This window comes from Aythya fuligula, chromosome 9, assembly GCF_009819795.1.
Source record: "Aythya fuligula isolate bAytFul2 chromosome 9, bAytFul2.pri, whole genome shotgun sequence".
Classification (NCBI taxonomy): Eukaryota; Metazoa; Chordata; class Aves; order Anseriformes; family Anatidae; genus Aythya; species Aythya fuligula.
Window position 1 is genome coordinate 21,593,213 of NC_045567.1, and position 27,143 is coordinate 21,620,355.

Consider the following 27,143-nt stretch of genomic DNA (forward strand, 5'->3'; position numbering starts at 1 on the left):
CCTCCCAGCAGCGCGTCTGTGGGATGTCCCCGCGCACAGCCTGCTGCTGGCAGACAGACGCCGCTCTCTGCTGCAGAACATCAGCCTTCCCCGAGGGCTGGATGATGCTCGCCAGCTGCCTTTGTTAAATGATAAAGTGTGTGATGGAGGCCGTGCCCTCAGCCTTCTAGTCGGGCTGCTGGAGGGGCTGTGGACAGAGCCCAGGGGCACGGGGACATCAAGGGGAAGAAGCTGCAGCCTCACCCTGCCAGCACCCAGAGATGCTGAGGAGTGAACGTTTGAAAACACACCATAATCTTCAACTCTCAGGCTGATTTCAAATGCAATTTCTGATTGGCATGTGATCTTATTTTTAAATAGTTCAGGTAAAGAGCTTCTTCTTTGCAAGGATAGCTCAAATCAGCCGACCTTTGCGAACCCACAAACGACAGCTCTGTGAAAACAGCCTTTTCCAGCGGAAACTGTTTTGAGAAAGATCTCCAGCAGCATCCCTGTAATTCCCATTTTATAGACAGGGGAAAGAGGGAGCAGGGCACCCGTGGGATAGGATCTCCTACCTGAACATCAGAAGAACCAAGGCGGCACTGAGCTACTTGGCCCTGGAAGGTCCCCAGGCCCTGCTCTCTCCCTGCCCTGAGGCCGTCCTGCCAACCTCAGCCACGTGCAGGTGACCCCTGCCACCAGCCACAGTGGTTACAGCGTGTGCTGAGCATCGCAGAAGGCTCCTACAGGACCTACATTCACTCCAGGGCAAACATTTCCTCTGGACATGGTGTAAGATGTGCCAAAATGTGATGGGGTGGCCAAACACATGGGTTGGGCGCACGCTGTAAATCCAAGGGGAACCCAAACCATCTCTCCTGAGATCGTTAGTCATTTGTGATGATGGCAAAATATTGTCAGAAACAACGCTGCAGAAGACTCAGAAAAATAAAGGGATCAAAGACGAGCCTGTCCTCTCTGAGGTTTCACAAAAGGAAAGGAGGCCGTGAGGTCAGGATGTTGAGAGCCCAGGGGGAACTTGGAGGGAGCAGGCCAAGAGTCTGTTGGTTGCCCAAAAGTTAAAAAGATCCGTAAACAAAGAAACAGCCCAGAAAACTGCAGGAAATGTGGTATTTTAAAAACTTAATTAATTAGTCACAGGGGAGACAAGTACAAGGGGATTCGGAGAGAGGTAAATAAACATTTTAGTAAAAGGAAGAAAGAAAATCAATAGGGTGGCTTCTGCCTGTGTTTATTCAGTCACAGGGAAAGCAAGTTATGTCCCACAAAATTGGAAAGGCCACATGTGGTGTTGCTGAGACAATGAGCTAGCAGCTGGGGGTCCCTGCTATAGGGTGCGACTGGGGCCAAAGCCTGAGTCAAGTTCACAATAGGGTTAAGGACTTAAATGACTGGTCAGACAGCCACTTGCCGTTTGGGGAAAATTAGCAGATTTTTAAATTAAATTTAATTTAATTTAATTTAATTTTGGAATAGAAACTACTCAGTGCCTGGGGGCAGAGGAAATTCTGCCACGAGGGTATTTTCACGTGCTTGGCTGTTATGGGAAATTTCACCCAAATGTGAGGTTGCTCTCGCTGGTGGGGCTTCTCTGGAGGGTACTGTGGCCTCCCCCTTTTGTTATCCAGGTGATAGACGCTTTTAATCAAAGAGAAGAGCACCATTAGAGAGGCAGCTGTAGAAATTCATCTTCCTGCAAGACTGGAAGTTACAAAATTCATGAGAACAGGGCAAGGAATAATGAGAAAGAGCTTAAGTGAGCCTCAGACAAGACATTTACTCCCTTTATTGCTCAAGGTGATGGCAGGTTGTTTCGGGTAGCTGACTGTAAGTACCACAGGATAAAAGAGAAGCAGACATATAAAAAATAGACCAAGGCTGGGCTGTAACAGGGACAGGAAGAATATGTACAGCAAATATACATATATACAGCCAGAGCAGTGGAAGGCGGGGATGTTCCTAAGGTCGGACACCCACAGACGCATTTGGTGCCCACAAACTGAGCAAAAGCAGCAGGGGGAAGCAAGTGAGTGAGAAGAGAGACAACAACCAAATGGGAAGCACGGGGAACAGAGGGGAGAGCAGCTGCAGCTCTGAGTGTTGCTTATGGGCAACCAAAGAATAAGGAAAAGAGCAAATCTGGGGTTTTCAATGCTGCTGGTTGTGAGGACAGTAAGCGGGTGGCTGCACTGGGCTCCAGCGAGGCTTCTTCTGATCTGTGCTGGATGGAGCAGCACAAGGGGAGCAGAGCATCGGTGGTTCTGTAGTGACAGCTCCTGCTGGCTGGGATAGCCTGGGAGCAGCTTGTTTCTGTCTTCTTTGGGGAAGAGAGTGGCTGCAAGAGGACTGCTTTGGGGAGGGCTGAAAGGGAGGCAGAGGCAAGCTGAAGAGAGGAAGGAGCCTGGTAAGAAACTGGGAAAATGATGGCGTTCATCTGGAAAGCCACAGAAAGTACCAGGGAAATGGGAGATGATCCTCCATCCTGCCCGAAGCCAGGATCATGCACGTCCTGGCAAGGTTTGTGTGTGCGGTGTTTCTCTGCAGGCCCCCACAAGGTCCCCGCATTGATGCTGTTCCTGTTGGGGTCGCTCACGTTAGGCAGGCACTGGTCCAAGCCAGACAGAAGCTGAAGGATCACTCCTTAATATTTACCTGCAGACATTTATTTCAGTGCTAAAAGAGCGAATAGCTTCAAGGCACAGTGTGAACCTGGGAATGGGTCACGCTAGGAGTTACAGCATGATGCTGTAATGGAGACTGAAATCTGATCCTCCACAGACATCACTGGAGAGAAAAACATTTTGGGTTTGATATCGGAGCAGTAAGAATATGGATGCAGAGAGGGAGCACTTCTAGAGGGAAACAAATAGCAAGAGCCGACAAATAAAAATGCAATGGGAAGATAGGAAATAATCGTGAACACGAAGCGCAGCTATCCTCAGAAGCAGATAGGGATATAAAATATGCCCTGCACCTGCTAACTCCTCCCAGGCAGAGGGCTGGACGTGGCAGGCTGCACTGCATGAGGCATTTTCTTTCAGCCCTAATTCTGCCCGCTCCGGGATTACAGCATCAGCACCCAAACCTCGGCGTGCGGCTCCAGGAGAAAGCGAAGGGGGAGCTTCCCCACGGGGTGCCGAAACCCGTCCTCGGGTGGGGGGGTAAAAAACAACAGCAGGGCCACTGGAGGAAGGCCAAGGGCATCCTTCAGGACACCTGGGCAGGGGGGCAGCAGGGAGGGGGAAGATCTTTTTGCCCCGTCTCGGTGGTATTGCCGGGGCGGGGAGAGAGCGGAGAGGGGGAAGCGCTGAATAATTGAGGAGCTGCAGCGCCCTCCTCCATCCATCCCTCCCTCCTCCTCCATCCCTCCCTCCTCCCTCCATCCCTCCTCCATCCCTCCCTCCTCCCTCCATCCCTCCCTCCGCCCTGCGTGCGCTTTGCCGGGAGCCGGAGCCGCCGGTGCCCAGCGCCCCCCCCGCCGCCTGCAGCAGCGCAGCCGCCCCCGCCGGCCCCCGGAGCCTCCGGTGAGTGCCCAAAAGGCCGGGGGGGGGACAGGGACAGGGGATGGAGAGTGCTGGGGAAGGAAAGAGGGAAGAGGCACTGCGCTGCCCCTCGCTGGGGGGGGCTCCTCTTGCGGTCCCGGCTCCTCCGCAGAGCCCCCGAGGTGCGGAGCGCTCCCGGAGATGCTGGGGCATCACCGAGCCGGGGGGGGCTGATGGTATGGGGCTGGTGGGGAAGGGTGGGAAAAGAAAGGGAGAGAAGGGGTGAACCCCCCCCGGGGTGGTCCGGGGGGATGCGGAGCCCCGGGGCCAGGCGTGGGGACCGGGCGCTGTCCCCGGTGCTGGAGCCCCGCCGGCAGAAGTGGCTCCGAGTCGGGGCCCGGTGCTGGAGTTGGGCATCCTCGGTACCCCAGCCCCCCCCGGTCACTGCTTGTCCATGGCACAGGGGGGTTTGGGGGCGCCCGACAGCCCCCGCTGGGTGCGCTTGTGCAGCGCCTCATGGAACAGCCCCATCGCCTTTCTGGGAATCGCTTCCCTGCTTGGGTTCCGTGGCCTATTAAATGCTAGTTTAGACAGATCGACTCGGTGCCTTCCCGCGACAGCCCGTGCATACGGAGCCCTAATATAGGGCTTCCGAAACCAGCACGGGCTCTGGGGAGGGCTGGGAAGCAGCCTTACTCCTGTCAGCCCCGGAGAAGACTCTCAGCTCAAAAGGGCCGCGTCTGATTTAATCTAGCATATTAACTAATTAATCCTCCCAGCGCCCCTAAGTAGTAGGTAAGTACATTTTAGCATGCCAAGGCGTTTGTTTAATTGCCCAAAAGCTGTCATGAGATTGAAAGTCTGATTGCTACAGATATTTACATAGACTCCTTTTATCGGCACACACAAGGCATATGACTTACCGTAGTTGAACAACACGTTGTAAACAAACAAAAAAAACGAACAAGCCAAAAGCAATACTAGAGTGAGCAGTTACCTAGATTAAACCAACTAATTGGCTGTTCTTAAAACATTAAGCTCCATGGGGAATCCGTGCTGCGTGACAGCAGGGAAGTAAGGGGTTCTTGTGGGGATCTGAGGCCCCAGTGCTGTTCCCCATTTTCATCTGTCGAAGGTGTTACACTTTGCCAGCAAAACAGAGACTGATGAGGGGTAAATGATGCAGATGAAGCAGCCTGGGTCCACTCAAAGTAAAGTCAAATGTACAGTAAATATCTGAGAAGATAGAAAGGAGGCAATGTGTACAATAAGTATTGATTTAGTTAAAGTTAAAAAAAAAAAAAAAAAAAAAAAAAAGTAGGAGCAGTTGAGGAGAACTGAGGCCAAAAAGGCCTCATAAAGCTGCTGTTCAGCAAGGAAAGATATGACAAGGAAATTTTACCTCTGTCTTTGACAACTGAGACTGCTAGGATGCAGTAGATATTAACAAAAATGACATTAGAATTGGAGTTCAAAGAAAAAAGGAAGAAAAGCCAAAGCTTGAAAGGACTGGAGAAAAGGTCCTTATAAGGTAAGAACTCCAGCACCTGGTCAATTTGATTCATTAAAAAAGAGGGTGGGAGGTGACTTGATTCACAAATCTAAGAGCCTTTACAGAAAGAAATTACCAGGCACTGAGTTACTTCTCCATCTGTCAAAGAAAGGCACGGCATGAATTAGTGCTGAGATGCTAAAGCCAAAACATTCTGATTTAAGCGAGGGCTCACATTTTTGAACAGTGGAGGGCTGATGACCTGATGAAGGAGCTATCAGAAAACCTGCTGGACTCTCCATCTGTTTATGTCAAGACTTGACGTTCTCCCAAATGATGCAACTTAGCCAAAGCAAGTCATTTGGCTCCCTGCAGGATTAATTGCATGGAAGCTAATGGCTAATTCAGACAAAATGAACTCGGTGGACTTAATGGTGCCTTTGATCCCTCATTCTCCTGGTCAGGCACAGGGGCGTACAGCTCTGCTCCCAGGTGCCCCAGCCTCCCCTCTCGGCAAGCACAATATTCCCAGGGGGAGTTTTGGCCATGTACTGAGAGCAGAACAAATGAGTGAACAACTTGAATTTTGAAAACCCCAATTTATTTATTTATTTTTTTCAACTTGCCTCATTAATTAACTCTTCCTAAAGAGGATCCCTTTCTTTGTGTGCTTTGCAGTGAAGTGAAGCAATTTACAACGTAAATCATTTTCCTTGGGGATTCAGTCATGACTCCTAAGTGAAGACATAACTTAGCCTTCTCTAGAATATATTTTTTTTAAGATCATGTGAAAATGATGAAAATTCATTGTTTATGAAATTCCAGAGTCTCAGATGGGATCGTATCAACAAGGATCACAATCCAAAATATTTTAAAAGGTATATGTATAGGTTCACTTAACACTGCTTCCTTTTTGAAGCACAAGACAGTCTGCTCAGTTCTGAGATCATTTACATATAATAAGACTTCATCCATCTTCCCTTGAAGGCATCAGGAGTTTTTCTAAAAAATTCAATGAGAATAGGACCACTTTTCACTGAGTAAATTAATATCTTTCCTGTGAAGACCTGTAGCTTTCAAACGTGGCATGAGCTTATAGAGATGTAAATACAGACCCAGGCTCTTCATGGAAAAAAATGGTTATGATGGTAACAGGGTAGTCTGTATGAGGATTTGCTTAGTCCCTCAGATTTCTTAGCCCCCAAATAGTTAAAACTTTGCCTTCAGAGCACCTAAGCTATTAAGATGCTCATAATGTGTATATTGAACCAGCATGTTGTTGTTTGGCTCTCTCTATAAAGCATAATGACATGGTTGGGCCCAAACCTGTAATTTTTGTTAGAGACAGTAGATCTAGGGTGCAAAAGGGTCCTGTCAAGAAATATAGGAAGCATTTTAAACTGATTCCTACAGATGAAATCCTGGCCAGAGTCTTGCCTCAGCCCAGGGTGGCTGCTGAAGTCATTAAACCACCCACTATGTAATTGGAGCAGATTCCAGCTTAGATCCGTGAGCCACAGAAACTCATCACATTTTTTTTTTTTTTTCATTTGAAAGCAATGAGATGTAGCAAAGTTATGGTTGTCTACTGGAAAGTGCCTTCTAGTACTGAGCAATTTTTCTTCTTGTATACGTCTCCTGTGGCTCATCAGATAGCAGCCCTAGACTCCACGGTCATCGTCACGGGGCTCAGCCAGGGCTGGGTGCTCCAGCTGGTGCTGAGGCTGCCACCGCAGCCGATCCCTTGCTGTCACCTCACTGGAACATCCCTAGGAGAAAACTATTCTTTCCTTGCAATAAAACTGTCAGAGAGAAGCCCAGGCACTTAGGAAATAAAAACAGTGGGGTGGAGCCACACCACACGTGATTCTATTGTTTCTGTTCCTCTGCATGATGGCCGTATCAATAATTTACTGAACAACATCACACAATAAATTGAATCTACCTGGCAGGTGAACAAACAGAGAGCAGGTTTTTCAAATGCTGCATCATAATTTTGGGAGTACGGAGTTAGAGGGGCAAGCGGTTTGCTGCTTATAGGGAGAGGGATTATTGCTGGAAGAGTTCCTGCTGTTATGCCACAAGTGTCTACAGGGGGATGTGTGTTTAAACTTCATGTAAATATTAAAAAACAAGCTGGATCCACAAGTAAACAGGGTTTGGGTGCTGGCCCTCAGTAGCCACCAACTCTTGCTGCCCACACTTGTCAGTGACTGGGATGTAAGTCAGTGCTTTGATCAGCTCCTCCTGTGGGTCCTCATCTCCCCTGGTGCTGTCTGGGTCTTTCTTGGCAAAGTCCTTCAGCACACGCTTAAACCTGAGGCTGGAGCCACCCCCGGGTGTTTAAAGGCTGCTTGCACATCTGGGCACGTTTCACCGGCAACAGCTTGATTAAATCTTCGCTTTAAGCATGTGCCCAAGAGCATTATTGAACCAGGTCTTAATGACCACAGCAATAATATTTCAGCAACTCTATTCAATTCAGTTTTAAGGGAGGCTGAGACAAAGTACGCGGTTAGCTAGCAGGGCTTCAATGGCAACCAAATTTTAAGCTAGAGATAACCATGTTTGCTCGTGTTGATTCCCTTGCTACTCAAGGACATCTCCAGGCAGTTTGTTTGCCTTACTCAGGAGTACTATAGCACCCTAATTTTTGAGCTATTAGCATTTTTAAGAACACATCCTTCTTCATTTAATTCTGCTCCACAAGAAGCATCCTATATGCTGATGTAGTCTTAGTTGCACATTCATAACTCACTTGTTGGGAAATGTCAAAAAGCACTCATGCTACAGCACAAGGTATTACTCACACCACACACTGCTGAGGTGTTGCAGTGCGTTTGCCTGACTTATGATGATAAATGACTAAACACGGAAAATCTCTTATAAATCATCTTCTTTGATCAACTTGTGTCCACATTACTCATGTAATCAGTTCTGTTGAAATGCAGGAGGATTACTCATGTAAGGCAGGGATTTTTTGTCCTAGCGAATAATAATAATAAGCAGCCAAATGTGTAATAGAAGCAGCAGGAGCTGCTATTCACTTCCTTAGATGTGCGTTGAATCTACCTCACACTTCTGTTGAGGAATTTAGTGACACGGGCTGCAACCACCCAAATTGCCCTGCAAGCTCTCGGCTGCCTTTTCCATATGGAAAAAGCCTGCTGATTTGCATCTACTACTGCTGCTGCTGCTTCTGGAGGCTTCAGGAGGCTCTGGACTGAAGAATGTCTCTTTCCAGCTCCTTCTGGGGAATGTATTTCTCTGAGAACCTCTCCTGCATTAATTAGCTAATAGACAAAATCATGGAAACAGGGCAGTGAGGCATAATCAATTACACTTGTATAACTGCTGATGGAACACGATAACTAATTAATGAGACCCTGTGCACATACAAAAGAGAAATGCATTTGAAAGCCAGCAGGAGCTGCACCATGCGTGTAAGCCTGATGTGTTTACAGTGCAGAAGACCAGAGTCCTGCTAATTTATTTCATGGAAGGGCTTTGCAGAGAACCATAAAAACTGGTGGTGAGAGTCGGGAGGAAAAACCAGTTTCTTAGTGGGGAATAAAGGAATCTCTATAAAAAGAGCAATCTTTAAAATAGAAGTAGAGACTTAAAAAGAGTGGATTTTCAGATCCCGCATATGATATACAGGTCATTATTTTTTTCTGGTTTGGACAACAAACCTTAGAGTTACATCAGTACTTTACTGAAAAATGTAATTTGTATTTTTGCCACTGAAATTCAAAACGATATCCTGAAATGAAATAAGTTGTCATGATGATGCATCAGCCAGACTTTGCAACAGTAAAAATCCATTTTGTTTAGAGAGGCTCACACATTAATAAGTAACTCGCTCTGTGAATTATGTCAAATGAAGAAAGCTCTCATGGCTGGCCTGGAGCAAACTGTAATGACTTTCATTCTATGGCACAAAAGTATGGATCTGCAGAGGAAGAAAAAGAAAGTGTAATCAAGTAATTACAGCGGCTTCCTCCTGCATGTTATTAAAGCAAAGACATTTTTAAAATGAATGTTGTTCTGTCTGGTAACCCAGGTCTAAGCAATTCACTGATAGAAAGGCAGCCCTGGTCCTCTATGGCAGTGGGATGCGTTACAGAAAGCGTGTATCTCACCCAAGCAGTAATTACTGAAAATATAATCCAGGAGAAACCATGGAGCTGCAAATACAAGGCAATATTGCTGTGGCACTGAGACCAGGCTGCTCACTATGGTCCCCAAAAGGTGCCCACACAGCTGTTGTGAGCGGCTGTGGTCAGAACCAGAGGCTGTAAAGTACGTGCTGGTGTTGGTGGTCCTGGGTGCCCCCTCCGCAGAGCTTTAGCACTTGAATTTTGGAGGGCAGCATGTCGATCCCCGTGGGACAGCCTCAGGCTGTGCCCCCCAGCCCGCTTCAGGGGTCTCATTTCTCCGACTGTCCCATGGCTCTGACAGGGGAGGCCGTATCTGAGAACCTCGAGCTTTTGGGCTTTGAATGTGAAGTCAGGCAGCTGCAGCAAACGGGGGTTTAAATGTGCACGGCACCGTGGGCGTCCTTTTGCAGATCACCCTGCAACATTGCTTTCAACAGGATCTGGCTAGAGGAGCATCAGTCGTTTTTAGTGTGGTTTCTCTGCAGCTTCCTTAGAAAACCTGACTGAATTAACCACTTGTGCACTTTTGAAAGGGAGCTGCTTTCTGCATTTACTGAGGGAGAAATAAATTTAGTTATTTCATGTGGTCTCATCATGCTCATAGACGGAGCCTGCCAGCGTAGTTCCAAGAAGTTCCTGGTTCCCCATCTTCTGCTCAGCTCACCCATCTACTGATTTGTCATTTCCCTGCATTAGCAGCATCATTATGTTTTTTAAGGCTTTTACTTTGCCATCTCAAGACAACAATGACAAACTAGACCTTTTTAGAAATGTGCAAATTGATTATACCTCTTTCTCCATAACTATTTTTTATTTTTTTATTTTTTTTCCGTCCTGTTGGTTAAATAGCTTTTTGCAAACACAAATGGAGCCCTTCATGCATATTGCATTACTTACAGCACTGCATCACAGATGGCTGTGTCTGCCATCAGCGTCCTGCTCTTGGTCCTACACTGCTCTGCACCATGCAGAGTCACTGCTACCTGTACAAAAAGGGTGGAAAAATGCAAAACCAGAATGCCGGCATAGGTGCCCAAATATCTAATTAGCTAATTAGCTTTGGAAGTGGCTGCAAGCCATGAAGGAGGCCATTCTAGTTTGACTCTTTCTTGTATTGGAGACAGGAATACAAAGTTTAAGGACTCCTGGATGTGCTCTGGATGTGTGGTACCCTTGCCTTATGCCTTTGGCCAAGTTAAATAACTCCCCTTTTATAATGTTTACTTCTCAAAAGAAGATAATGGGCTTTGGCCATCTTGAAGCAACATTAACATTGGTAAATCACCTAAAATAACACAGATGAAAGCAGCACAGAAAAATGTGGTTTGACCCCTCCAATTCCATTTTGATCTGAAGACACACAGAAAAAAAAAAAAAAAAGGAAAAAAGAAAAAGGAAAAAAAAAGAACCTGTTTTTTAGTAGATACAACACAAATTTGCACTTAAACCTAAAATACATCGCTATTTTTATTTAGCGAGAATTTTAGTTTTAAATAACCACAGCTCCACTTGAATTTCTCAAATAGAGGTAAAAAAACAGAGAGAGTAAAAAAACAAAACAAAACAAAACACAAATTATCTGCAAAGGCAGAGGGCAGATGCTGAAGCTGGACGATGTGAGTGGTGGCAGGGACCAGCCTGAGCGCTTGGCTCCGTGCCGGGCTCTCCTGGTCATGGCAGCGGGCTGCAGGCAGCGGCAGCACCAGTTGTGGCAGGGGCAGCCTGGCTGGGGCCTGAGGCTGTACAAACAAGTGCACGAAACCCCAAATCTGAATGCACTGGCGATGAAAACAGCAGCGTGACGAGCAGCCCGGCAGACGCATCCCTCTGGTCCGCGGCCGCCCGACACTGACGTCATTTCTCTCCCCGCTGTAGGGGCTGAAATGGGAATGAGCATCTCGTGTCTGCTCCCACCACTCCGCCTCACAGATACCAGCCTGGTAATTAAAAGGAAAACAACAAAGGGGGCAGGGAAGTGAGGCTAGCAAGGCTTTTTCTCTCTCACTTTCTCTTCTCCTGCATCTCGGGTTGCAGCGGTTTGCTGCCAGCCTCCCGTGCTGCTGTCCCTGCGGGTGATGCTGCAGCACGCAGCCCCTGCATGGGGTGGGCAGGGGGCCCAGGGCAAGAACGCTGTCATCGGAGGGGGCATCGGGGTGTTCCTGACTCTCTCCAGATTTCTGTCCCCGTCTCACTGAGCACTAGGGCACCTCCAAGCCCAGGGTGATGAGGTAACTTTGCTCTGGCTCTGACATTCATCTTAATGAGTGCCCCCGACTGCCTCCCCATCGATACGCCAACAGGAGCTCTGGTTTCTAATTTATCACCATCGACGTTCTGCTCCTTGTATTCCTGGCATTATTTAGCAGAGGACCTTGCTTAGGGACCCTCTGGCGACCCCCAGGGCAGAGGGGATTAATTAACACAAGAGTGAGATGAGGCATCCTGAGGGATGAGCTGGGGGTGATGAGAACAGCAGCTTTAGGTCAGGAAAACTTCGGCACAGAACCAGAGGCTTTGAAGGATGCATGCCTGTAAACTGCAAGGCCCCTCCTTCCGACTTGATTGCTGTTTTAGTTAATTTACCCTAATGAAGAAGAGTGTTGTGGTACAAACAGTGGTTGCTAACAAGCGCGCGGTGGCAGCAGTGTGAGCAGAACCGGGCTGGCCCTCGCTGCTGCGCCAGTGCTGCTGCAGCCTCCCCTCGGCCTCCCCTCAGCCTCCGTGTGTGTAACAAGGAGAGCAGACAGCAGCCACGAGGAAAACCGCTCTCTCCTCCTGGCTGTGGATTTAACCCAGTCTCTCAAGGCTTCAAAATTTGCATAGTCGTGGAATGGATGAATCGCAGAGCAGCGCCTGCGCATCAGCCTCACCAAAAAGCTCTCCCTGACTGCCGGTTGCTTTGCAGTGTCTTTTGAGGTGTCAGTGAAGCAGGGCAGAAAATGAGTTGTCCCTGCCCCAGGTAAACCTTAAATAAACCTTGTCCATCCATGAGATGTTTTATGGCTGCAGGTGGGGTGAGAGTCTGTTCCCAAGCTGCCGAGCAGCAATATGTCGATCTCACTTAAACACCTGGAATAGTTTCCAATAATCGCTTTGATCGAATGTAGCTGCAATTATGAAGTGATTTCATTTCAGCTGATTTTGAGGCTTTTCACCTGGTGGCTCAAGAGGGCCTGTGTGTGCCATGGTCTCAGCCTGGGCTTGTCCAGCAACCCCGGCCAAAAAAGGATGTCTTTTTTTTTTTCCATTCAAACTGCAGGAGGAAATTGCACAGAGATTAGGGCGTCTGGGTTGCAGCAGTTCAAAAAACAGAAACTTTTGCCCAATTCCCTGGCTAATTGAGGTCCATTTGGTGCAAACCTAAGCATAGTGACCTGAGTCCTTCTAACTCAAATGGGAGCATTCATAAAGGCATACTAAGGAAAACAAATAAATAAAGGATGGGACACAGTCAAGTGAAGTGTAACAACACCTCTTTGCCAGCCTATACTTTAGAGATGCTGTGTGACAGCTGTGGAGAAAAGAAGGATGAATTTGAGGTGGAGATCACTTTGGTTAGACGAGTTCATTGCCCCATGGCTAAAATGCAGCCCCAGAGGTGCCAGCACATGGGCATAGGGCCCTGAAGTAGCCATACCCAGTTTTTATTTTCATCCCAAAGGTGCACATTTGATCAAGAGTGGTATCTATTTTTTGTTATTATTATTCTTAGGTAGAACATGGATGGTAACTCAAAGTAAGAATCAGCACAATTTGAACTGTGATCAACCAAAACATGAAACGAATGCTGTGCTTTATTCAATAAACTCCAGCAAGACAAGGCTGCCAGGTAGACACAGTGTAATTTGTTTTGGATGTAAAGATGGAAAAAATAATTGTTTTGTCTCTGAAGTAATAATAATAAAAAAAGATTTCTGCATTAACAGGAAGGAAACTGTCAGGCTACAATTCATCTTAAATAAACTATTTTCCTTTTTCCTTGTTTTAGTATGCAGAGATTGTCAATTCTGATTATTTTGCTCAAAGTCAAGAAGTCATCACATGTCACTGGGAAGTCATTTCTGCTTGCCTGAGAACTATGCAGTTTGTTAAAAAACAAGAGAAAGAGAGGGCAGAGAAAGGGCAGTGTCTGAACAGTGCTTGAGAATATGAGTGAAGATGAAAAAGCACAAGATAATTCGTGATTTAGAAGACGATCTTATGATTTGGAAGGCATAATGGCCATTTAGAGCAGATGGGCTCAGGCAGCATAATGCTGAAGTATTAAAAGATGACTGCAGCAGCCGCGGTGCTGCTGAGCTTCTCTCTGGGTTTCATTCAGCTCTGCAAGACCCCAAAGCTTCTTGCTGCTGCTCCAAAAGCCCATCTCTTCTCTTCGCAAAGCTCCTCCGGGGCTGAAGCCCAGTCAGCAAGCAGCTCACGGCCCCACATTGGTCTGTCCCACCTTGGCATAACCCCTCTTCCTTCACTATTTCATCTAAAAACCACGTTATGAGGGTGTTTTCTCTCTCTTGCAGCCGGGCCGTAGAGCGGGAGGAACCAGGGCACTGGGATGCAGCCGCAGCCCTGAGCGTGGATCCATCCAGGAGCTCCTCCAGCCGCAGCCATGAGCGGCCTGGTCTCGCGCCTGGACCCGCGGCGGGTGCCCTGGGGGGCCGCGGGCCATGCCCTGCGCACCCGCGTCCTGCGCACCAAGCCCGTGGAGTCGATGCTGGAGGGCACGGGGACGGCCGCCGGCCAGGGAGCCCGTCTGGCCAAGGTCCTCACCACCCTGGACCTCATCTCCCTCGGCGTCGGCAGCTGCGTGGGCACCGGCATGTACGTGGTGTCCGGTCTGGTGGCCAAGGAGATGGCGGGGCCCGGGGTCATCGTTTCTTTCATCATCGCCGCCGTCGCCTCCATTTTGTCAGGTGAGCGGTGCGGGCGGGTGTTGTGCGTGGGGCACTGCCCCGAGCACCTGCTGGCTGCTCCAGGGGGATGGAGGCTCCTTCACATGCTGCCACAGGCCAGCTGGGTCTCATCGCAGCCTGCAATGACCCACTGATGGCTTCCTGTGGGTTGTATCCTGTGCTTAATGCACTTAAAACCACCAGAGAGAGCTTTGCTGCATGTGGTCAGGGCAGAGCATGGCCACGGCACAGGGATGGAGCTTGTGGGAGCCCTGCCTCGATGGGAGGGATGTCAGCGGCTTGTGCAGCACCGGGGCCACCTTCTCTTGTTGTGGACGTTACTGGCGGTTAAACAACCCCTCAGATAGTTTTGGAGCTGATTTTGTTGGCTCCTATTCACTCAGGATCACTCTTTGAGTTTCCAAAAAGACAAACAAACAGAGCAATCTGCGGAGAGGGAGGAATTATATATTTTAGTGAAAAGTCAGTGAATTCCATCGCCTCCTGTGACCCCAGCTGAGCATATGGCCTGAGCTGCAGTTTCCACATGAAGCCAGTCCTGCTGGCGTTTGTCCTTTCCAGATCAGCGCTAACGCGATGATGTGATGTCCCCGCTCTCCCTGCTAGCAGGGCTCTGCCTGCTGTGTCAGTCTGGCGTCCTGCTTTTTCCTGAGCAGGAAACCCTGAGTCAGTGGCAGAGGACTTGAGTACCAGACGGGAATGACCCAGCTCTGCTTTTCAAGACTGTCATGCTTTAATCATTGCCCGCCGCCCATTTCATGGTTCAAACCAAGTGCAAGCAGAGCAACCCGGTGAGCCTGGGCAGGTCTCCTCTGAGCAAACACACCGCCCTCCAAAATGGGGCTTTTTCCCCCAAGCCGTGGGTCCTGCCCCACGACAGGGTGCTTCTGCTGCCCCCGCAGCCCACGGCTCTGCCGCTCCCAGCTCCGCTTTCATCTCCCCTTGCTTGTGTAGCCCTGGGAACGTGCTTTCCCAAGGATGCGGTGTTTTCATAGTCTCCTTGGCTGCTTCATCACTGGCGCTGCTGTTGTTTGTAACAGCAGCGTGTTTTTGGCAAGTGAAACCCAGCAAGGGCTCGGAGACGGAGTTCGGAGCTTCCCAGCAGTGCTGCGAGGCCCCAGTTCCACGAAGACTTGGGGATCATTTTTGTGAACGGGAGTGCCGCTGAATTTGATGGTGTTACTTGAGGCAGCATTTGCAGGCTGTTTGCACAATTGCTGTTTTTGTGTGGTTTTCTTGGAGGCCAGTTTCCCACAGGGACCAAACGCAGCTCCTCACGCTGGAAGGGTTTGGGCTCTGCCCTTGCATCCCTTTGCTCTCTCACAAGTACAGGACAGGTTTGTTACAGCTCTACCCATGGATTCACGTTTAATTTCACAGTTTTATTATCACCATTACACTACAGATAAAGCAGGGATTACTGAGATAAAATCTGCTCCCTGATAAATTACTGTATTATCTTCTTTTTTAAGCAGTACACAGTGAGGGAAGTGCTGTGAACCCCTCTTCTGCTGGAGGACCTGTAGCATCACAAAGTGGTTTGACTAATGCCAGCTGGCACGGTCAGTGGCAGTGGGATGGGAGGCAGAGCTTGCATCTTGTATCCCCTGAGCTGGTACCACACGCTGTGATAAAAATTAGTTTATTTTCTTAATGTATGCTGATACCTAATGCAGATATAGCCAACATGTTGCGGTACCCAATGCACAGAGAAAGATTACCCTTCTATTTTGGGATCCTTGTAGTGTAATTGAAGACTCAAACATTTTATACATATTAATGTCTCTGCTTTGCTGCTATCACTCTGCATCAATAACAATCCTCTTTAGGCCTTATCTTGTCATTGGCTAAAAGTAGAGCTGCCACCAAGAAAGATTATATGATTTTAAGGCCTTCAAAGAAAGAAACCAGATACTTGTCCCCATCAGAGCACCTGTTTCATAAATCATTCAGGCCTGCAGTTATCTGTGAATGCCTTACCTTTGCAGAGTGCATGCATTTTTAATCAGCTTTGAATAATGACTGCGTGGGGAGGGTTGATCGGTACATCTTGTTGCTCCTGCAGTTGGGCCAGCCTTACAGAAATCAGCTTTTGAAGAGTTGCATTGAAAAGCACAGCCAGCATCATGCGTGCAAGCTAAAGAGAGAATGGAATGTACAAAGCCCCTATAACAGGACAAGAAACACACCCAAATTAAGCTCAGGGATCCAATAATTTTGTGTCTGTGCCATGTAATAAGCGCACTTACAGCAAGAGCAGCAAGCTCACAAACTTTTTATAAATTATTCATTCCTCTTTATCTACTGAACTGATTGCAAACTTGAAGCAATTATTATCTTCAGAACAGAGCACGGTGGTTGAGACAGAACTCAGTAATTAGTACGTGTTTACACAATGACAATAACATCCCGACGCCGTTAAGGTGTGTGACACTGCTGAGCAGGGAGGCAGGGCAGCAAAGCTGAGCTGGGGTCGCAGGGATGGGGACAGGCGGCGTGCCCTCCCAGCACTCATACTGACTAATGTCCTGGGAATTTCTAAGTCCATCCACAACTTCTAAATAAAATTTGCTGGTTGTTTTAAGACAGCAATGTGTCGGGGTCAGGTTTTTTATTGAAAAGTATCCTGACATAGTAAGTACACAAGGAGTTTGGTGAGTACTAAAGTCCACTGAAATCTTCTCCCAGACTGTTCCAGTTAAATACCCTGCACTACTCTGAAGATGCTCATAGTCCATCCTCCAGCAGGTCTCACTGAAGCCACCACTCTCCCACGAGCCCCAGGGCTATGGTGGCTCCTGCAGCTTCAAGTGCTGGGATCTTGTTGGCATATTTGCACCACAACTAATACATCTGAAGGAACCATTGATGGGAAAAAATCTCAGAAAAAAATGGCAAAAAAATCATTGTATGGTGCCACTATGGGATGAGGAAGAAGAGAAGTCTGTCACCAGTGTAGCTACTGTATGAAAACAGGACCACCAGGGGAATACCAGCAGCAGCAGCACCAGTTCTGCTCCCTGGTGATGAATTTCCCCCAACATCACGGTGTGCCTGCAAGGGGCTGGAGCTGGCTGTGCCAGGGGGACACAGAGCAGTGAGCTCTTGCTGCAGGGAGGGCTGTGGGTGAAAAGACAAAGCTCTCCCCAGAGCACTGCAGACACTGATTCAACGGCGTGAAAATGAGGCATGGACCTGTGAGAGGGCTCTTCTGCAACAGTCTGTAAATGTTTGGGTGGTTTGAACTGTGTCCTCAAAAAATATCCACTGTAACTTAATTTTAATGGGAAATGGGATGCTTTGGAAGCCCAGAGACTGGGGATGGGGAGTCACCACGGTCTACTGCCATGTCCCTGGGCTCTGATGCTGACTGCAGCCCTTCATAACTCCTGGCACCTCAGGCACTTTTCCCTTAAGTTACTTCATATTTTTTTTCTAAACAGGTGTTTGCTACGCTGAGTTTGGTGTGCGGGTCCCCAAGACCACGGGCTCTGCCTACACCTACAGCTACGTGACGGTGGGCGAATTCGTAGCGTTCTTCATCGGCTGGAACCTCATCCTGGAGTACCTGATCGGCACGGCCGCGGGCGCCAGCGCCCTCAGCAGCATGTTCGACTCGCTGGCCAACCACACCATCAGCCGATGGATGATCAGCAGCGTCGGGACGTTGAACGGGCTGGGTGAGAACCAGGCCGGAGGCACACACGTCTTGCCATGCTTCTTCCACTAATTAGGGCCCCAAAAGTAATTGGAAGCACGTCAGAAGTCAGACATAGATATTAGGTTTCATTCATTATTTACCATCTGTCTGCCTCTGGTACTTTGCCTTTGCATCTGGTCCATGGGCTGGGTTTTGGGGGCCAGAGATACATGATCCCAGTGCTTTGAGCCTCTTTGAACTGAGCCAGCATTTAGCAGAATAAATACCCAGAAAAATTAGTCTAATTTTTACTGCTAATGAGCACATTTCCCAGGGCAAGGACTCAGCTTGGTCCTGTTGAAGCACACACGGAGCCTCTTAGGAAGTGCCTGTTGAACTGACCTGTTGAAGATCGGTGCTGTGATGGTCCCATGCGATCAGTAACTGTCCACAGCTCCTACCAGTAACAACAGCTAGCTGTCCCATAACCTTGTCACAAAAAGTTAATCTTTGATTGTTTTTTTAATTAATTTTAATTAGCAGATAGACATGTTGCAAACTGGGATCTGATAATTTGTTTGCTGCCCTTCCCAGACTCCTGTGTGTGGAGGCATCAGGATTTCTCAGTTTAATTAAAGAGCTCTACTTCACAGAGGCAGGGCCACCTGGAGACCACCTTTGCAGTGAGATCAAATTGTTCTACAAAACCTCAGGGTCTGAAAATCATTTCTAAAGGCCCCCCCCCTGATTTTCTGGAGTTGCTTTCTGCAGCTACGGATGAAGAGTTACGCACCTCTTTTCTCTTACCCAGGGAAAGGAGAGGAGTCTTACCCTGACCTTCTTGCTCTGGTCATCGCTGTCATTGTCACCATCATCGTGGCCATGGGAGTAAAGAATTCAGTGGGGCTGAACAACGTGCTCAACGTCATTAACCTGGCAGTCTGGATCTTCATCATGATTGCTGGGCTCTTCTTCGTCAAAGCTGACAACTGGTCCGAAGGGCAATTCCTGCCATTTGGGTGGCCGGGGGTAAGTCCCGTGCATGCAGGCGGTGGGGCACATGGCACCTACGTGGTGCCACCCCCCTTCCACGCCTTCAGCTTTGCTCACAGGGCACAGACCCTGCTTCCATCTCACTCCCCAGGTCTTGGCCCTGCCAAACCCACCTGCTCTTTGGCCAGAGACCTCCAGCTTCCAGCTCTGCAGTCTTGGAGCCCTCCTTGACCCACCAGACCCCAGGGATACTGCGATGCTTTGCTCGTGTCTCCTGCCATCTCTTAGAATTAACCCTGCTCTTCCCCCAAATTGCATGTGACAGTGTAGCCCAGGAAATGCCACTGATCCCCAGGCTCACTACAGAACGATGCAGTGGCTGATCAAGGAAGGACGCTCAGGAGGAGCTAGCTCAGCCTCTGCAGAGGGGGAGATACTTACGTTGGCTGTTTTTCAACAACAATGTTCTTGAGCATTTGTTTTGAGCACTTCATAATGCCACCTGCCAGTGCTTATTTTATGGATGTTCCCTCAGAGCTTACTGAGAATTTGGACATATTTGGCTTTTTTAGCTTGCTTGCACTGGTTTTTATCCAAGGATGAACAGAGACTGAAAATATCTCAGCTGGCCCAAGCCCAAGATAATTTCTCAGATTTACACTGCTTGACTCCATTGGGGTTTTGTGCAGAAAAATAAGCAAGAAAGCAAAGTAAACCAAGAATTTCAATTACTGAAAGGGTCCCAGGCTGCCATGCAGTCCCTTCACTGCCCTTCGATAAGTCAGTATTTGTCCGCCAGAGCATGGCTGTGAGGAGAAGAGCACTGAGGCCCATTTGAGAGCAGCAGTCAGATTTACCTTTGGACTGTGCTTGGCTTTGTGTGCCATACAATCGGAACCAAATAAAAGAAAATAGAGAATAGCTGTTTTGCTCTAATTCAACCTAGCAAATATCTCCTGGCAAAAATACATAGGTTTAAAAATATATATATCCAAAACACTATCAAAATCAATAGGGTTTTCCCATGATTTTCAGGTGGCTGTCTCACTCCAAAATCGGTTGCAGAAGGTAATCCACCACAGCACAAACATGAGATCCCCAGGAGCACAAGGATACTTTGAAAAGTTAATTAGAGGTAGTCCCCTGCAAGAGGTGAACTTTCCTGTGTGCTCCATCGCTAAACAACTGAGATAGAGAGGTGATGGGCACACAGTATCCAGCTAGCCAGGTGCATGAAAGGATTTTGGAACTGTAAAGTAGCTCTCTCCTTACAGCTACAGAGTCCTTAGCCTGCTTCGTTTGTTTCCTATAAATGTCCTTGCTAATACTGTACATTAAAAAAAAAGATAATAAAAGAAAATAACTAAGCAGTACAAATAATTCCTCATCCAAGTGTTCCAACCTGTCCGCAGCTTCCAAGCAAAGCAGAGGTTGTTTGGAGAGCAGCGCGCGTCTGACTGTTCGTGCTCTGTTCTGCTTCCTCTGCTAGCAGATCTTGCTGCCCCATGAGACGTCTTGCTAAGAAAGAGCATGTCAACATGCTACAAATCCCTACTAATATAAAAGGATTTGGGTGGAATATTGGGAAATTTGTCAGTCTCCTCACCTGCCACTGCCAGGATGTCCCAGCAGATTTGGGCACTGCGCAGGCTCAGGTCTGTGGGGCACCATGAGTGGGCTGCAGGTGCTTCAAGTGACTCAGGAGGCACACTGAAATGCATTCCCTAAATCAGACCACTGGGTTATGGGTGCTGCCAGGGTCATTCCCCAAATGGGGACACCCAGCTGCACATATGCACCCTCCAAACCAGGCTCCTTCACTAAAGCACCTGTTTTGAGAAGAGACACAGTGCCTAATACTAGTTCCTGGTTTTCATAGAAGACATCTGGGCTCCCAGAGATGGGCAGGACCTGGCAGATCCACAGCATGTTCAGTGCCCTCACACAGGCCTAACTCCACTCCCCATTTCTTGCCAGATCAGCACAGGCAGGATGTGTGCAGAATGGTTTTGCCCAACCACTGGTTTTGCTCATGTCTTCCATGCAGGTGCTCAAGGGGGCCGCGACGTGTTTCTATGCCTTTATCGGATTCGACATCATCGCCACCACGGGAGAAGAAGCAAAAAGTCCCAACACCTCCATCCCGTATGCCATCACGGCCTCACTCGTCGCATGCTTGACAGCATACGTGTCCGTAAGTACTAGCTATATGTGCAGATATATACATATACATAGGATGTCCCTGCTGGATACCTGCTCATAGTACAGGCTGAGCACCTTCTCAGCTCCTCTCCCCATTAGTCGGTGTGCCTGTTCAACCCTCGAACAAGGGCCCTTTCTTTGGTGGGATCTGAGACATCTGCTCCTCTCCTTCCCCAGGTGAGCATCATCCTCACGCTGATGGTGCCGTATGATGCCATCGACACCGAGTCCCCGCTGATGGAAATGTTCGTGGCCCGTGGCTTCTACGCGGCCAAGTTCATCGTTGCCATCGGGTCCGTGGCTGGGCTGACTGTCAGCCTGTTGGGCTCCCTCTTCCCGATGCCAAGAGTCATTTACGCCATGGCTGGAGATGGGCTGCTCTTCAGGTCAGTCACACCTGCACGGGTATTTATTTGTGGGACCTGGAGGGGAAGAGTGCTGGGGGGACAGGGGCTGTCCTGTGCCCTGTCAGCCTGGAGCTGTCGCTGCAGGGAGCACAGGAGCATGCACAGGCTCAGGGCTTGGGGAGTAGGACACGTGCCAAACTAAAATCAGGAGAGGTCTACACAAAAGTTGCTCATTTGCTGTCGGTGCCTAGAGATTCATCTCACGCAAGGATGAGCATTTAATTCAAGAGTTTCTTGCAAAAGGGAGCAGCCTATTTTCCACAAAAACTTGGCACTTGTTTGAATTTGCAAGTGTCCATTTCAGATTGTAAGGTCAGTTGGAGCTAGATCTAATTCCAGCCTCGGTCTCCACAGTATTCCCAATCCTTGGCAGTCCAGAGCTCAAGCTCCAAGAAGAGCTGAAGTGATTACAGCTCAGAGCCTTCCCAGCCAGGTATGGGTTATTGTGACAGGGAGCCATGTTAGCATGCAATTTTAACCTTCTGCAATTGTTTTCGTGCTCCAGGTTTTTGTCCCACGTCAGTTCCTACACAGAAACTCCGGTGGTGGCTTGCATCGTCTCCGGGTTCCTGGCGGCGCTGCTCTCCTTGCTGGTCAGCCTGCGGGACCTGATAGAAATGATGTCCATCGGCACGCTGCTCGCCTACACGCTGGTCTCCGTCTGCGTCCTGCTCCTCCGATACCAGCCCGAGAGCGACATCGACGGCTTCGTCAAATTCCTCTCGGAGGAGCACACCAAGAAGAAGGAGGGCATCCTGGCCGACTGCGAGAAGGAGGCCTGCTCCCCAGGGAGCGAAGGAGAAGAGTTCTCTGGCCCACCAACCAACACGTGCGGGGCAAAAAACCTGCCGTCGCTGGGGGACAACGAGATGCTCATCGGGAAATCCGATAAATCCGCCTACAGCGTGAATCACCCCAATTACGGCACGGTCGACATGACCTCGGGGATCGAGGCAGACGAATCCGAGAACATCTACCTCATCAAGCTGAAGAAGCTGATCGGCCCTCGCTACTACACCATGCGGATCCACCTGGGGCTGCCGGGGAAGATGGATCGCCCCACGGCGGCCACCGGCCACACGGTCACCACCTGCGTGCTCCTGCTCTTCGTCCTGATGTTCATCTTCTGCTCCTTCATCATTTTCGGGGCTGACTACATCTCCGAGCAGAGCTGGTGGGCTGTCCTCCTCGTCGTGCTGATGGTCCTGCTCATCATCGTGCTGGTGTTTGTGATCCTGCAGCAGCCAGAAAACCCCAAGAAGCTGCCCTACATGGCGCCTTGCCTCCCCTTCGTCCCCGCCTTCGCCATGCTGGTGAATATCTATCTCATGCTGAAGCTCTCCACGGTCACATGGATCCGATTTGCCGTCTGGTGTTTTGTGGGTGAGTCCCAGATTTGTTTATTTTATTTTGTTTATTTTTAACTGAGCCTGTTTTGAAAGGGTGTTAATAGCAACTTTGCCAATCAGCGCTTAGGCTGATGCCGTTCAGCTGGGCTACCCAGTCCTTTGCGTTTGCCCCATGTAACACCTGAAGATCTTAGAAACCTCAGTTAATCAAGCCCCCAAACTACAGCTAACTGGAAAATTACACCTCCAGAAAAAATGTCAGTTTGATGGAAGTAAACTGCTGCATGCAAAGGTGACTGTTTTGATGAGCATTCTGATGCAAAGTAGGTGGGCTCTGGAAATTGCCTCCCAGGCAGGTTTCCTACAGAAATCTGCCTGCTTTCTTGCTGTTTCACCCACTTGAGCTCTTTCAGCAGCCCACACTCAAATCTCAGCATTGTGTTTCCAAAACCCAGAGCAGCCCAACCCCAACAGCCCTGGGAATGGCAGGGCCGTGGGACGGTGGGCTCCAGCTCCTGGGCTTGGTCTGAGCCCCTCACATTGCGGCAAGGGGCTCTCAGGACATGCAGTGCTCTCTTGTGGACCATTTTGGCCAAATTTAAGCCTCCTGGCAGGTAGCCAGCAGCCTGGCATGTCCGTAGCTTCCTTTGCTTTACATTTCAATTCACATCCGCCAAAAATACAAGAGAAAAGGAGCGGCTCATAGCTTCTCCTGAAGGCTCCTACGTCTGGACTACAGAGAACTGAAGCAAGGAGGAAATATCAAAGCCAAGGGCTCTTTTAGGAGAAATAGTAGCCATATGAGCACCCACTGAGGTTGGAGGCAGCTGCTGAATCCCATAAGGGCAGGGATGATCAGGTGATAATGTGAACAGACCTCGGACCTCCCTGTGGCATCTCTGAGAGTTTAGTGCAGCCTCAGGGTTCCCGTCCTTCATGGGGAGATTGCTACCCCCTTTTTTCCTCCACGTTGCCATTCCCCCTTTTGCTGCAGGAGGACAGGGAAGGCAGGCAGCCTCCATCTCTGAGCATCCCCTGGCCCCAAGCTGAGCTGCTGGCAGTAGCTGCCACAAGCAGCCTTTGGGCTGGACACACTCAGTGCTTTTTTGGCCCTCCCAGGCAATAGGTGAAGCTGCAGAGCGAGGGAAAGCCCTTCCACCTGTCCCTTCCACTTCAAAGCATCGAGTTAATCCTCTGTGATTAATCCTTTCCCCTGTGGGCACATCCAACACCTCTCCAGCTGTCAGCAGTGGCAGCGAGTCAATTAAGCCACACGGCTGATGAGTGAAGGACCCCGCCAGCCTTCCTGTAGGAAGCAGGAAGGTGAGATGAGGCAGGGCCAGAGGGATAATGTGAAAAGAGACTCTGGGAAGGGGAGAACAGGATTTCAGAGCTGTTTGAGTACCAGATGATCTGAGCCTGACCACCCTAGGGTACACAGTGCTGCGGGTACCACCAGGAGAGAGATTGAGAGCACAGGAAAAATCCAGAGGGAAAAGGATGGCCTGGAGGATGCCAGGAGGGAAACGCTGGCTTTCAGCACGCAGGAGGCTGGGGCAAGCCTGCCGGGAGCTGCTTTCCCACCAAGGCTGCAGATGGCACAATCACATGGTGAAGCAGCTGTCCCAGCTGATGTTTAAAGCACACAGCTCTCCGGTCACAGCCGAGAGCAGGACAACACACACTGCATGGTTTCAAAGACCAGACACCCATGAAAACACACACAAGCTTAACAATATTAAAGCATTTATTTAGGTTTGGCCCTCGCTGGCTGGAGCCAACCTGGCGCTGGGCTGGTGGTGACTGGGGCTAGACACTGGGATGGGCTTTGGGGGCAGGAGCAGCTTTATGGGGCCTGGGCTGGGAGAGGAACGTGGGCATGGCATGGGGCCAGCCTCCCCTCCATCCTCTCGCTCTTTCCTGCCCCAGGTCTGCTCATTTACTTCGGCTACGGGATGTGGAACAGCACGCTGGAGATCAGCGCCCGCGAGGAGGCCCTGCACCAGAGCACCTACCAGCGCTACGACGTGGACGTCGACCCCTTCTCCGTGGACGATGGCTTCTCCTACGCCACCGAGGGCGAGAGCTACCCGGGCTGGGGCCCCGCCGAGGACAAGGGCTTCTCGTACCAGCAAATGGCGGGAGCAAAGGAAAGCCATCGGACCGGTAGCAGATCGAAAAGCAAAGGCAGGCACAAACCGCCCTCGGAGGCGCTGATCGCTAACGACGAGCTGGACTACTCGCCCGAGTAGAGGGACGGGCAGGGGCACGCCGCGCCGCCCGGCCGGCCAGGAAGGGGCCCCGCGGCTCCCCTGCCCCATCCCGTCCCCCGCCGCTGCCCCGTCACCTCTGGTCCTCGGGACACACTCTGCGACCACCACTGACCCCCACCCAAGGGTGTCCTGGGCCGTGCTCCGGGGAACGCGGGAGCCCCGGTGCCCAGCGAGCCCCAGGCGGTGCTGAGGGGAGATGTGCCAAAGCGGGAGGGCTCTGAGGGCTGGAAGGAGCCGCGTGCGGGGACGAGATGGGGTTTTCCCCGGGGAATATTCACACGATGTCCGCAGTGGTGTGAAGCTGCTCTTGCGTATTTGGCACTTTCTTAGCACGTGTGGTTTTCCTTTTTTTCCTTGAAGCGCCCAGCAGTGATGGCTTAGCCAGAGGGGCAGGCGGGTGGGAAGCAGAGATGGACAAGCCTGCTGGAGCTAAGGCACTCAGTGCATGCAGCCGGGCTGCCCCTGTGTTCGTCCCCAGACCCCGAACCCAAAGGTCCCAAATACTGGGATTCACATTTAGTCCATGTCTTGCTCCTCTCGGGACAGCCTCTAACAAATCTTGAGATCCCCACGTCTGAGCTTGGTCCCGTTTCTGGTCGCACCGTGGGCTGTGACCCACTCCTGCCTTAGCCCATGTTGTGCAAGTGGTCTTCGAGCCCTGCAGGCCGTGTCACCAAGGCTGAACGCTGTGCCCACCACTTGGTGTCTTTCACAAAATGACCAACCTGTTCCCTTCCCTAACAGCGCTGGGCACCTCTCAGTGCTCGTTCTGTGCTTCAGGGCACGTCCGTGCCCTGCAGCTTCTCCTGTCCCACAAAACAGAAGGAGGCGGTGGATCACGAGGCAGAGGCGCTCAGCAGCCAGATGTTTCTCACCATGAAACCCTCCGGTACAGCCAGAGCATGGCCCCATCCTGCTCCCGTCCCCCTGCAGTGCTGCCAGGAGAGGCTCTGGCCGTGGGTACAGAAGTGTCCCACCTGCAGCTCCTGTCCCAGGTGGCTGCCAGCGACAGCCCCTTTCCCAGTGGATAACAACCTCCACTGCTGGAGTTTGTAACCTTCAGTGTCCTGGCCAAGCCATGGGAGGGCTTCAGAATGGGAGCAAGGATTTGGTACAGGACCCGTAAGCTTTGCTCTGGCATCTCCTCCTGCTGCCTGCCCCTGCCAGGCTTCTGCAAGCAGAAATCCCAAGTGGCTCCCACCCAAAAGCTGTCGTGATGTGTGTACACTCCGCTAACCCGTTGGGGAAACTGCTCCGTGCTCAGTCCCTGGCGGTGCTGAGCCCTCACGAAGGTCGCTGCTCTCCTCAGGGATGGCTTAGAGATGCCCAAGGAGGATGGCCCCTCACAGGTCTGGCTTTATCTCAGCCAGGAGAACGGCTGATGCTAATTTCCTACCAAACCATGTGGTGGTTGTCCTCATCCCGCTTCCACATGGCATTTAGGCATCTGCCGGCCCGCAAACACGTGCCCAAGCACCCCATCGAGTCAAATCCTCTTGTTCCTTTTGCAGCCTTAATCTCCTGCTACAGAGCAGTTTCCAGTACCAGTGTCTGTCGTCGTGTCTGCCTGGGTATCATTTGGCAAGGGCCTGATCCTTGCTCCTGGTGTCTGTAGGCACCGCTCCATTGGATCAACTCATTGAGAGGGGCTGCTGGAGCTCCCCTGCAGCCCTTTATCTTTCTCCATCCCTTCCCCACCCCTTCCATGTTCCCATCCCTTCCCGGGAAGCCGGGCAGCAAGCAGTAGGAAAGCGCGGGCAGAGCAGCGCCAGCACCGCCACGGCCCCGCTCAGCACCCTGGGGCCTGGGGCAGGGGGAGCAGAAATACCTCACGCCTCCCACAGCGGCTGGCCAGCCCTCGGTCCCTCCAGAGACCTCCTCACGCCGCGGCCCAGCACGCCAGCAGCCCCCACACCGCAGAAAAATCACACCCCGAGCCCGCTCGGGCATCACGGATCCGGCTTGTAAATGGTCCTCACTCCTCTCGTTCTGTTCGGTCCTTCTGATGTAGATCTTGCTTTCTTGCAGGTGGTACTTTCTGGTGTAACAGTTCTCCGCGGTTCTGGTATCAAATCGGTGTATTTGTTAACGGAGTTTGTTCTTTTTTATTTATTTATTTATTTTTGTGGTTTCCAACGGCCCATTGGTGCACTGTACAATGGGGTCTTGTAGTGTGTCACGGGAAAGAAAAAAATATGCAGATATGTTATGGAGTGACTTTTATTTTCAGAT

The 27,143-nt window shown here is 50.2% G+C and overlaps 1 protein-coding gene across 1 annotated transcript; it reads left to right on the forward strand.

Moving 5' to 3' along the window:
- The first annotated feature begins 3,422 nt into the window (after window positions 1-3,422).
- SLC7A14 (solute carrier family 7 member 14) lies at window positions 3,423-27,143 on the forward strand. Its single transcript, XM_032193094.1, has 8 exons — window positions 3,423-3,527; window positions 13,655-14,047; window positions 17,491-17,727; window positions 18,499-18,716; window positions 20,728-20,874; window positions 21,060-21,268; window positions 21,795-22,672; window positions 24,568-27,143. Exons 2-8 carry the CDS (start codon window positions 13,744-13,746, stop codon window positions 24,888-24,890), a joined length of 2,316 nt encoding a protein of 771 aa, XP_032048985.1. The 5' UTR covers window positions 3,423-3,527; window positions 13,655-13,743; the 3' UTR covers window positions 24,891-27,143.